The sequence below is a fragment of the Gavialis gangeticus genome, unplaced genomic scaffold (genome assembly GCF_001723915.1).
Source record: "Gavialis gangeticus isolate Ggan-Ray unplaced genomic scaffold, GavGan_comp1, whole genome shotgun sequence".
Taxonomy (NCBI): Eukaryota; Metazoa; Chordata; order Crocodylia; family Gavialidae; genus Gavialis; species Gavialis gangeticus.
The window spans coordinates 34,702,462-34,715,440 of NW_017729022.1; the positions used below are offsets into that span (position 1 = coordinate 34,702,462).

The 12,979-nt window shown below is 41.3% G+C and overlaps 1 protein-coding gene across 1 annotated transcript in view; it reads left to right on the forward strand.

Annotated features, from left to right (window-relative positions):
* Nucleotides 1-12,979, forward strand: part of NAV3 (neuron navigator 3) — a 1,048,024-nt gene that overhangs the window by 814,019 nt on the left and 221,026 nt on the right. Inside the window, exon 10 of the mRNA XM_019514774.1 lies at nt 2,151-2,266. Within this exon, the coding sequence (XP_019370319.1) occupies nt 2,151-2,266 (116 nt within the window). The remainder of the gene's footprint in view (nt 1-2,150; nt 2,267-12,979) is intronic.

Here is a 12,979-nt window from a genome sequence, read left to right on the forward strand (position 1 = left end):
CAGCACTGCACATCACAGTGAGGGGCACAGACTCCATGCAGCTGCCTATATCATCAGCACTCCCTGCCATTCACGCGCAACCCCTGCACTAACACAGCAGGGAGGGAAGCCCCACATGCTGGAGCCAGGTGCCTTCCATGCTGCACAGCACCACCGAGAAGCCTCAGGTGCTGGAGCTAGCTGCCTTCCCTGCAGGGGCTGTGCTGCAGGGAACGGAAGCCGCAGACAGGGAAGGCAGCTACCTCCAGAGCCTGAAGTTCCTCTCTCGTGCTGCGCAGCCCCAGCAGGGAAGACACCTGGCTCCAGCACGTGGGGCTTCCCTCTCTACTGCGCAAGTGCAGGGGCCGCACGTAAGTGGCAGGGAACACTGGCAACACAGGCAGCCGTGTGGAAGCTGTGCCCCTCGCTGCAATGTACAGTGCTGACCAGAGTTGTGCCCCCTGTGCACCTGCTCCCTGAGTGCCCCACCTGCTGCTGCTGCTGCTTCCAGTGCCTGCCGGGGTGGCACACAATGGGGAGTGTATGGGCAGTCCCCACACCCACACATTGCCCACCCCAGCTCCACACTGCCACCGCCCCCTGTCTCCCTGGGTGCGGGCTCCATGCTGCCCCCAGCCCTAGCCCCACACTCTGGCTCCTTCCCAGCTGCAGCCTCATCCTCACTGCTTCCCTACCTGCTGCCTGGAGCCAGCAGGAGACCAGGAAGTGAGCAGGTCCCAGGGGCTGTGGCAGCAGTAGCCCCATACGGAAGCTGCACGCTGCCCAGCTGGGCCCTTCTGCCCATGAGGGTGGGAGCCAGGCAGTAGGGTACATTTTTGGGGATGCATCTACACATGGGTGCCTCACTCCCAACCTTGTGGGTAAAACGGCTGGGTGGGGCACAATTTGTTGTGGGGCCCCGCAGACCAGATGATAGTGCTTCGTGGGCCAGATCTGTCCCACAGACCTTATTTTGCCCACCCCAGGCCTACACACAATTCATAGTGATATAACGATGAAGGGACCTTCAGTAAATGATTTGCTCAGGATTCACCGTTGTCTAGATACCCGTTACAGTGCATCTAATAATGTTCACTACGTTGTTAAAGTGCCATGAAGGTCTCCAGGGAACTGTGAAAATGTCAGCTAAGGGGGCTCTGGTCTGGTCTTCCAGGTTGAGGGTAGTGCGAGGGGTTGGTAGCTCACCCATTTAAAAAATTTCAGTTATAGTCTACAAGAGAAGAAACCAGGTGGAAATGATGGTCTGAAAGCTTTTGAAGTTAGAACGGTTATAGTTACAAACTGTTATAACTGTAACAGTTACAGTTATAAACCATAAAGTAAAGATAATGATTATGACAAAAGGTTATAAAAAATTTTTAAAAATCAAATTAATCTTTCGCAGTGAAGTGTGGGTTCAACTAGTTTATTATTCCCAGTCCCATTGATATAAATATACAGCCACGTTACACATATGTGGACCTTGTTCTCAGCATTATGAATGTGTTAGTCTATCAGATAGAAATATTTTAAGCATTTTCAGTCATTTCTGTAGCCCACTTCCCAAGAGCTCATAGTAAGATGGTCAGCAGGAGTTGCTTGTGCTGCACACAACTGGAATATTTTGGACCATGTTTTCCTCTCAGGGACTGTCCCAGAAATGACATTCCATGTAGGCTGCATAGCATGGGGAAAAGGGCAGGGATATTGTGCCTTAGACATGAATCAGAAGCCCTCTATTACCTTCACTTTGCTCATAGAGACCACTAATTACAGCCTTGACCAGCAGTCAATTACTAGTTGTTATTCCCCTCAAATATATTAAGATGCTGGCTCAGTTTCTCTGGCTATTTCCTGCCCATGGCTTGCCCACCTCTGTAGCAGGAAAGGAATTAAGAAAGAACTGGCCTGTCTTGCTCCTAGATTCCCTGGCCAAAGGCAGGTTTTTCATGAAGGGTTGTATGGTCCTTACTCATTAGAAATAGTGTACCATTTGAGTCAGAATCTGGGACTGTGAGATCAGGCAAAATGTGACATTCTTGACATTTTCACCGCAAGGATTTTGCTGAGAGATGTGTAGTACAAAGAGATTCCAGGTACAGATTTAATTAACATTTGCAGTTAACATGTGTACGACAGATATAATAATCAGTCTTCTTCGTTGATTTCAGAACACTCTCAGAAAATGACAGTACCTCTTTACCACCTGTGGAGTCCTGCACGAGTCCTACTAAAATGGATTTATCATACAGTAAGACTGCCAAACAGTGCCTAGAGGAGATATCTGGTGAGTAACATGTAGGAAAAGCCTCCATGAAATTTTATATTTCTTTGTTTGTTTCTTTCCTACTAGTAGGTTAATAATGGTTACAATTTGACCTCTGTTCGTTTATATTAAATATGCAGGAAAAAAGTATCACACATAGTTAGCACTTCAGTGGCATTTTTTTAAATCTAAGATTACTAGCTCACTTAGGACATCCTTAGGGTCATTCTGCTGAAACTGGAGCTTTCACAGGGTAAGCTTTCAAGCCATTATTATTGTCAAGTGTTATAACGAGTGCTTTAGGAGTATCTTTTAGAGGTGTGTTTCACAACATCTGACGTTGCATTGCATTTGGGAGAATCAAATTCAATCTGAATGTAAGAGCTGAAACATAAATAACATCAGACTGTTTTGTTTCCTTAAATGATGTGGGATTCAGAAAAGGGGAATAAATGAATAAATTCTTAAAATTGCAGGCTTTTAGCATGTGGTTCACTTAAGTTCATTCTTTTTTTACATTGGTTCAAACCCTGACTGCGTTACTAAAACACAAATCAGTGGACATTTTTTAACATATAGGTCAAGATTCTCAACTGTTAAAAGTTGTCATTGCACCTTTGCAGTCAATCGATCTGTGTCAGTTTACATCAGCTAAGGATTTGGCCATAAATTTTGCTTTTGATGAACATAAAACGGTCACAGTTGAATTTCTTGCTGGGATTGAACGGTACTGCTGAGTTGTGTAGGTGTAGTTTCAAAGGGCCTTTTTGCCTGAGCTATGCTTTTTTTTTTTTTTTTACTCAGTATCATTTTTTGAAGATCACTTTCATGAGAATAAAGGGTGTAATACCAGGCCATTGAAGTCCATTGGATTTAAGCTGTTTCACTCCAAATTAAATAAAGAAAAATCAAACAAATTTTTAAAAAGTGGTTCTTCTCACACAATTAGTATATAAATTGCTTAAAGGAGCCCATCTGGCATACAAGTCTGAAACTATAACTGCTTGAGATACCCATGTTTGTGGAACTGCTTTAATGTCTGAACAGATTCGTGTGGAAGTTGTCCTTGTTACAGGATAATAAGCTGGTTCTATATCATTCCTCCAACTTTCACATACCCAACTTTGAGACAAGTGCCTCACGCTGAGACCTGTTTAAGGGTTCCATCTAGGTTTCAGATAAATATATTTTATCATGTAACTTCTTGAAGAGGGAAAACAGGTTTGATTCAGGTTTGTCTTTTTTGAAACATTGCTTATTGGTCTTATTGTAGGCATGTGGGCCAGTGGCTTGAAGTTGCAACAAAGTAGGTTTAGGTTGGATAGCAGGAATTATTTCTTCACTGTTAGAATAATGAGGCAGTGGAATAGACTGCCTAGGGAAGTTGTGGACTCTCCATTACTGGAGGTGTTCAAGAAGAGGTTGGACAGCCACTGGTTGGGGATGATATAGGTGTAACTATGCCTGTGTTCTGCTGTGGGTATTTACCATGTTTTTGAATGTTGCTGGTTGCTTTTTCCCTCCCTTTCTGCTACATGTCATGGTATTTTTAGCTTTTCCCAGAAGTGTTGTATGTTGGCTGCCACCAAAGCTAGGGATTTAGTGTTTCTGCTGGGGCTAAAGCTGGAGGTTCCTGGCTGGGAGGGTATTGCCCCTCCACTCAGGATCAGACTGATCATCATATTTGGGGTTAGGAAAGAATTTTACCCCATGGTCAGATTGGTATGGACTGTGGAGTTTTTTGCCTTCTACTGTGGCTGGGGTTGAGCGTGGCCCTCTACCTGGGATCTCTTGAGTGTATATTAAAAAACTTTTACAGAAGCAGGACATTGGCTTTTGTGGTTCCCCTGCTTTACCTTTGGCAGGTTAGAGTGTTATGTCTTGTGTTGCATCAGGGTTGACAGTAGATTTACAAAGAGTCTAGGAGATGGAATGTATAGGATGGTATGGATAGTGATGATGATCCTGCCTTAGGCAGGAGGTTGGACTAAATGAAGTCTGGAGGTCCCCTCCAGCTCTACTCTCTGATTTTATGATCATAATTAAAAATCAAAACATAGATGTTACAGATAGGTCAATGGATGTTGCAAGAGGTTATGCAAAGGTATGGTTAAAAAACATCACTTTAGTTCCTGCTGAAGCATTCATGGAGTATAACAGGCATCCCGTCCTCTTACTGTGCTGAACAAAAGAGCAGCAGACATCAGATATGTTTCTGAACTGGTTATTCAGACTGTCATTAGCAGCAGTGTGCTGTACTGGACGATACAGCAGCACCACGGGGAGAATTCAGTCACTGGTTTATACAAAGGGGAAGAAATGCATGTCACTCATATGACTGGCAGTTAGCAGTATAAAGAATGGCTTGACAGAATAATGCATTTGTTAAACAGCATGAGTATTGTCTATATTTATGGACTGCATATCCATTGGGAAAAAAAAGTCACATGTTGGCTATTCAGAAATGTGCTCCAGGATGGTTTAGGCCAGGAGTAAGAGGGAGATTTTCATGCCATCAAGAATAGTTCTGCCTCTCAGTGGGCTCTTCATTCACCAGCGGTAGTAGTTTATAACAAGGACACATACGAGGATGTTAGCTATGCTAAAGGAGTTGGGGTAAGAGACCAAGCACATGTTTGTTTCGCCTCACCCTTACGTTTGTTGTTCCTATAAGCAAAGTGGTTACTCTGCTGCATGCTCAGACAGACGAGCCAGCTTCATGCTTAGTAGGGCTGTGCAAAGCTTCAGGTGCTGATTTAGTTTGGAGGAGATTTGGCCTGATTTGGCGGCTAAATCTCTGAATCTGAATCGAATCAGGAGCCCAATAAAAAGGTCTGAATTGATTCAAAGCTCTCCAAATCAATTCGGAAAAGATTTGGAGAGCTTTGGAGGTTCAGGCAGTCCCTGCTTACCACTGCAGGGAACTGGACCCAGACTCCATGCTGGTAACTGTGGTGGGGAGGGCTGGAGGAGGGTGGAGGGGCCCATGGGGGGGACCTGTGTTGGGCCTCATCCCCTGCCTGCTCCGCCAGCCCCCCAACCCCTGCCCACTCTCCCAGCCCCTGCCCATGGCTGCCTTGCTTGCCCCAGCTCCCTGCTCTTTAAAAAAACAAACGAACAAACAAACAAAGTCCCCACTCACCGGCTCCTGTAGTGGCTTTGGGGCTTCTGGGTGCTCGTGGCAGAGCCCCCGCCATGCAGTGCAGGGAAGTGGGGGCAGCAGGGATTGCCCCCCTGACTGGCAGGATCCAGTGAGTTCAGGGCTTTTTTTTTTTTTTTAAAGAGCTGGGAGCTGGACTGGGCGGGGCAGCCATGGAGGGGGCAGCAGGGCAGGGGGCAGCAAGCTTGTGGCAGAACCCTCCACACAGCATGGGGCAATGGGGATTGCCCCCCCCCACCTGGCAGCAGCCAGTGACTGGGGGGATTTTTTTTTTTTTAAAGAGCCGGGAAATGGGGCCAGGTGGGGAAGCCATTGATGTGGCTGGGATAGGGGGCAGGTTTTGGGGCCTGTCCAATTTGGAGATTTGGCCGAGTTGATTTGGGACAGAAATTCGAATCACCGAATCGAATCACTGTCCCCGAATCAGCCAAATCTGAAGCGAATACTGGCTGCTTCACACGGGCCTAATGCTTAGCTTTTCAGACCAGTTTTATTCCTCACAAAAAACAATGCTGAGTCCATAAAAAAACACAACAAAACCCTCTGTCCTTTCCAAGTGTTAGTAGAGGGTGTTAGAAGAGGGTGCTTTTAGGTCCGGTCTTCTCCACTCAGAAGCTTGCCCTCCCTTTTCTCTAGAGCTGCCTTCCTGGAGCTCTTAACTTTGTTTTTGGCCTTACCCTCATTATCCCTTTCAGCTGACCCCAAGTCTCCCAGCGAGGTAGACCATTTTCTAACATTGGGCTTAATGTTTTAACTTTCCATTTCATACTGCTATGTTTACTGTGTGTGTGAATTTCCTTTGTAAAAGATCTAGTTAATTCTTAGTAATGTGAAAATGCTTTACCACACCTTTAGTTATAATTTAATGCAAGAGACTCTATTTCTATGGATTTTGTTACTATCTTATATGATTTGTTAATGAAGGGCCACATTATGCGCTCCGACTTCCAAAAGGTTTTGTTAACTTATTTAAGGGCAGAATTTGTCCGTGGATTATTATTCATAAAATCATTGTTATGAATGCTTGTGTATCTTTGTGCATGAAAGACACTATAAAAATAAGAGTTATGATAAATTGGTAAATTACCCTGGTAATTTTTTTCCTTTAGTCCACACTAAAAATAGCACTTTTGCTATTGTTTGTGTAGGCTGAACACTAGATTGTAATAGAAGAATGCCTTAGCATAACACTGACCATTTCAAAGCCTCTGGTATTATTTCTTACATGCTTAGTGTTTGCTTGTGTATTTAGTTATGTTTCTTTGTTTGCATCCATACTTTTTTGTCAATCTAAAATGGGAGAATGAGTTTTACAGGAATATTTTTCAATAAATAAATCTGGGAGTCCTCTAGTTTTCAGCGTAAGGTACTTTCATATTATACCCAGTGGAAACAGGGGATAGGTTAAAGTCATCATTACAAAGGAAGTATTGCAGTAATACAAAATGCCTTGTGCTGCACATTCACGCTAAGGTCATTTTATATATTTTAGGAAATTATGATAGTAAACTATGCACTTTATGCATTCTGGAAAAAATAATATATGTGATCAAATAATTAAAGATTGTATCATGAGGCATGTAAGGGGTCTAAATTAAGATTACATGGGGAATTTAAATCCTCACATTTCCTAACACATGAGTGCTTGATTCTGCAACTTTAATAATATTCTTTCAATTTTTTTTTTAAATTAAATTGATTATATTGCATGCTGTGTTTTTATTTTATTATTTTTTTATGCTGCCACGTGGCACTTTGTGCTGGCTGCAGCATGCACACTAGTTGGCTGTGGAATTAGATACATTTCTCAGATTGTACCCTTGCATAAAATGAGTGGCATAAAATGCATTAAATGAGTGGCAACCACATTACCCATTTTTCTTTTGGATTTTGTGGAGAGATCACAAGAAGATTACTGTTAAAACTGGTGGACAGGCTCTGCCCTCTTCTCTTCATTGCATGAGTGCTACATCCATCTTTACATTAACTTTAAAAAAGCAGCAGCAAAAAAAAAGTGGGGTGGAGATGGTCTTTTGGCTGCCTGCATCATGGAAAGAGATTAGACTTCATCACTGAATCTGTTTCTTGAGAATAGGGCTGGATTTCCGTAGTTTGTAACATTTTAACCTGCCTTCCCTGATGAGCATGTCAGTTTCTTTCTGGTAAACTCTTTGTTTGAAGAGATTTTTCTTTTATTTCCTTTTGTATTTGTTTTTTGGGGGGTTGTTTTAACTCTTTGCTTCTCGTTGCCCAAGAAAAATACCACCCCCTCTTTGTTGTTAGGAAGTTGCCCCTCTTATTTTTTTCAACCAGCCTTCAGTAGCATCTGTAAATGAACAAAGTAAAAAAGCAAAGAATGCACTTTGGGCTGCTTTTATGCTTATCGGTTAACCAGATAGCAAGTATGCAGTGCAGATCATGTCTCCCTGTGTTTCCCTAAATCCCGGATTGGAGTGGGGGGCATTTCAACGGTTACATCCCAGTCTGGGTTTCCCACACTGAAATTTCTTACAGGCATACAGTGGTACTGACATAACCAGTGTGTTGATATGAGACTTTTCTATATTTATATTTGTATATCTTTTCATAGTGTTTTATCAAATTAATTGGTCCTAGGTAGAAGTCTGTGTTTCAAAGTTTAAATTAAATTAAGTTATTGTGCTTATCTCTGTTCTGATCTCCTAATTCCTGATAAAATATTTTTTCCCCATTGTAAGAAGATATATTTTAAATATAGGTCTGTACTTTGGTACTTTTTTTATATATATACAAAAGCATTACTTACCATTTGTGAATGTTATTTTACACTTGAAATTAGGATGCTTTATAAGAAAATTAGTATTCTTTCCGTAGAGCATTGCATTTAAAAGGTTTCTTTCTAAAGGCTGTGAAACCTTAATTTTTATCACAGCTTTATAATTCTATAGTAGTTTCTGAATCCTAAGTATTAGGGTATTTTTTCCCATTTTCTTTTTGAAGGAGAAGGAAATAAAATGTTTCCCTTAACAAATAACTTACTGGCACAAAGTAGGTAGTATTAGATTTCATCCTTTAGTTTCCTTATACTCTTAAATTATATTTTTTCATTCGCAGCAGAAATTATAAGATTCAAGAGCCATTTGCAAATATGCTTTTTTCTGCCTGCATAGGGGGTATGGAAGAAACAGTTTGTCATTCTTACCTTTTAGGGAGAAATATAACATTTCAGTGTGAGCTAAGGCTAACACTGTAGCATCCCAATTCAGGTGAAACTATATCTTCAAACCTGTGGCATTGTAAACTGGGCAGAGGATTCTGTGTCTCCGGTTTAATTCACCAGGATGTTTGCTGCCATGGCAGCCAGCAGCATCCACTGCAGTAGTAGAGAAGAGTCATAGATCTGGGAATGCAGGTTGAATACTAAAATGTAAGAAGGCTTGTGCAGAGCTTTGCTTCAGTGGTTAATTTTGGCTCTTATTAAGCTCTGACGTGTAGGCTGTACTTGCAGCTCTGTGTCAGCCCATCTAAAGTAAAGAGCAATGCACCGGGATCAGTCATGATCTGGTGAGGTGGGGGGGGAAGCACGAGATAGTACTTGTGCTGTACTTCGGATTTCAGAACACAGCAGCCATAGACGGAGATGCAGGCCCATCACTCTGATGAGACTGGTGATTGGATGAAGAGGGGAAAACACAGTTGGCTTTTGGGATTACTACTGTGCTGGAGCATAGTGTTTGATCAACTCTCTTCTGCTTGAGAGAAATTCAAGTCAAAATGCCTGTAAGTATTTCAGTTTAACGTGACTGGAAAGAAGTGGTTGAGTGCAGACAGCAGTGTGAATTTAGAGAAAATGACTGTGCCTGCCTAGTCATTTCCAGTACACTTGCTCGATGCTCAAGCTTTGCTTTTCATTACAAGAGCAAATATGTGCTACATGGGATGTGCATTATGCAGCTCTGAAAGGGTCACATCTGAGATCTGCTTGAAGATCTGAGCTTCTCTAAAATAGGAAATGTGAAATCTAGTTGAGGTGAAGCCTTATCTGAAAAGATGCAACGACCTGCTGAACTATCAGTCTTTAAAGGCAAGGATGTTACGAGAGGATGCGCTCGTCTCCAGAAACAGAAGTCTTTGACCAATCTTACGCTTATCAGCGAAGGGGAAAAGAGGCGATACTCCTACAGGGAGAACTGGTTTGGAAATGCCTCAAGGTCTAGCCAGAATTACCAGGAGAGAGAGGCTGAAGTTGGAAGTAGAAGCTCACTTTCCAAGTCGCTCTCAAAGTCAGTGCATCTTCTTTACCACACTGGCAGTACAACACCCCAGGATCCTGATGTGCTACCACCTGCTGGAAGCAGCACATTGTATAGATCTGGAGGCCAGTTTACAGATGAAGACTTTGAGATTGGTAATGATGATACAAGCAAATCAGATGATGACTATGTGTCCTGCAAGTCAAATTTCACTGGCAAGAACTGGATGGAGGAGGAAGAAGAAGGCTGCCTGCGTGAAGGGACTGCCCAGTTGGATGAGGATGTCATAATGACAATGCTGGGGGACTTGGAGCAAGTACTTTACACTGATATATTAGGTAAGCAAACTTCTGTTTGACACAGGAAAGGGAAGAGTGTTATATAAGTGTTGGAACATATCTACCAGGAACAGACTTCTGTTGTTAACAGTAATGCTGAGAGACAGAATTGGGTTTATTTGCAGTAATATTTAAAATGGAGTTTTAGTGTATCCCTTTCTTGTTGGCTTTCTTTTAGCTTTAAAAACTGTAGGAATGAAGACTGGTTTCTAAATGTTTTTTGATAGCTACCCCAGTGGCAATGCAGTGTGAGAATAATTGAGCATAGCTTTTATTAGCTATTTAAAAATTAGGTGAAATGTGTAAGTGCCACCAGTTTATTCATAAATATTTTATATCAGTTTTAGTAACTTCCCTTATTAATCTAAAATTAGAACCTTATCAAGGTTTTTTTTTTAAGTTGGCAATATCATGGCCTACTTACAACTTTATCCACACATTTTCCCTCCTCCCTCTAGGTATTCTCATCCATATACATAGAACTGTGGGTGCTAACATTTCACATTCTAGCTACATCAATACACAGTGCTGAGCATTTAAAATCATCAGCCATAGGGGGTTCAAAAGAATACTATGGTTATGCTTATACTTTTCATCTCTCATTCCTTGGAAGGGTGGGTTTTTCACAGTGTTCATTTCAGATGCTTTGTGCTGTTATATAGGCAGACGGTTGAACTACATACACCTTTTCCTTAGGATGCACAGTTTTTATCTCATCCATAGATTGTCTCATGGTAAATACTTGGACTTGTATTCAGTTTGAAGATTTAGGATGTGATTTATGAAGGATGTTTAATCTAGTAAAATTTTGTCATGTAAATTGACTTAGAAATCAGATATATTCTTAACTTCGAGGGCAAGGAGAGACAGGTTTTTATCTTTGGATGGTGATTAGGGGACTGGCAGTGAAGGTATATGACTACACCAGATGCTGCAATTAATTGGCTGCATGACTCTGAGCAAACCCCTGAGCCCCAGTTTCTACACCTACAAAATGGGGATAATTATACCATCTTTTGCCAATTGCTTTGATATCTAAAGATGAAAATCCTATGTGGAAGCTCATCATTTTTTATGAATCCTTTATTGAAAAGGATGAAAAAGTAGTACAGAAGTAAAAATATTATTGTATTATTATCTGCTTCAGACATTAATTATAGATAGTGGAATTACCATTATCAGGATAATTGATTAAGCATTTTAAGGTAAGCATCATAGTTGGGTATCTACAAGTTTAAATAACCAGAACAGTGATTTCTGTAACTAGTCCAACCTTCTTTGAAAAATCACATTTTGATTTTCCTTTTGGAGGAAGAGGGTAGAGAAGAGAGAGTGTATTTGTAGCTATTTATTGAGAGAATATACGATCGTGAAATATATGATAGTAAATCTATGATACAAACAAGTGTTTTCGAATAGATATATTGTAAGTGGCAAAGCCAAGAGTCTGTTGAGCAGATTATACCTAATGAGTAATATGTAATTATGGTTGATATATTTTGCAGGAAAAAATAATGTAGAAAATGTTAGTGTTTGATTTTTTTTTTTACTTATTCCATTTTTCTCTTTTTCTCCATCTGCAAAGCTCTTTTTGTTCTGACCCCTGGCTGACATTACCCTGTTAATCACACCATGTATAGTAACCCTGCCACACATTCAGGGAATTAATTGCATGACAAAACAGGAAACTAGCCATAAAATTATTCCATAAAATATGTACAGTATTTTTATAGCTAGTTTCCATCATGACTTAAATCAAATGTGTGGCAGCTCAGCAACAAACCAGAGCTAGTCCCAGCCTCCAGTGGGATCCTGGGCCTGGGACTGACAATCAGCTGATTGTCAACCCTGGCCCTGGTACCGTATAGGAGTCTGGAACCATCTCCAGTGTTATGACAGACAAGCCCAGCTCTGGGACCACTCAGGCAGGGTCACACCTGGCTGCAGGCACATGTCTTTCAACTTGCCAGGGCACCATTGGGATTTAATTTGTGGTTCCAAGAGCGTGCTTCCTGCCACATATGTGTTATGGCAGGAGGTGTGAATGCTGAGATCAGGGATCAGATAATCCCATTGCACCATTAAATGGGTCTCAGTGGCTGTCAGGTCATCAGGGCTAGACCTAAAAGCAAGAGAGAAATTTAAATTGGTACATTTTAGAACCTGTAAAAAATATACAAGTGCTTTCCTATACCTGATATTGAAATGTTGAGGTCAACTATCTGGTTGTTCTGAAAACATGGAGCCCACTTTTTCCTGGCCAGTTCCACCATTGAGAACTTGCAGGAAGTATGACTTGTTGCATTTTCAGGACAGACTGGACTGGTGTTCTGAGCCTTGACTGGTGTAAACAGAAGGGAAAACTATTGTTTTGTGAAATAAAATGTTTGCAATTTTGTATTATGATTTTTATTGCAGTCATACATGTAGGCCCCATTTGAGGATCAAGGATTCATTATACTATTCATTGTACATATTTGTATTAGGAAAGGCAATTGCTTCTCTGAAGAGCTTACAACCTATGCATACAGCAAGAGGTATCAGAGAGGAGCAAATGGGAAGGAAGAGATCAAAGTACCTGTAAATATTAAATACAAGAAATGTTAAGAAGATGGTGAAATAACTGTCTTGTACTTGAATCACGTTTCTTGGTCCTTTTAAGTATGTATATATACACGCATATTAGTTATATTCAGATATCCTCAGTCCTTCAAACATGAAAAGTATTGTATTTCACATTTCAAGAACAGCCTTAACTCCATCAGGAACTGAAAATCTTTACAAGTGACCAAAATCATCTAGGCACACCTGGGTTCAGATCCAGCAAGATACCTAAACCTGTTCTTAACATTTACCCCGGGGAGACTCAGTTTCATTAGGACCACTCAAATGGTTAAAGTTAATATGTATAGATGTGAACAAAGTAACTAATACAAAACAACTGCATAGACAGACCTTTAGTGTACTTGGCTGGTACCGCACATCACTCACTAGGGAGGAAAAA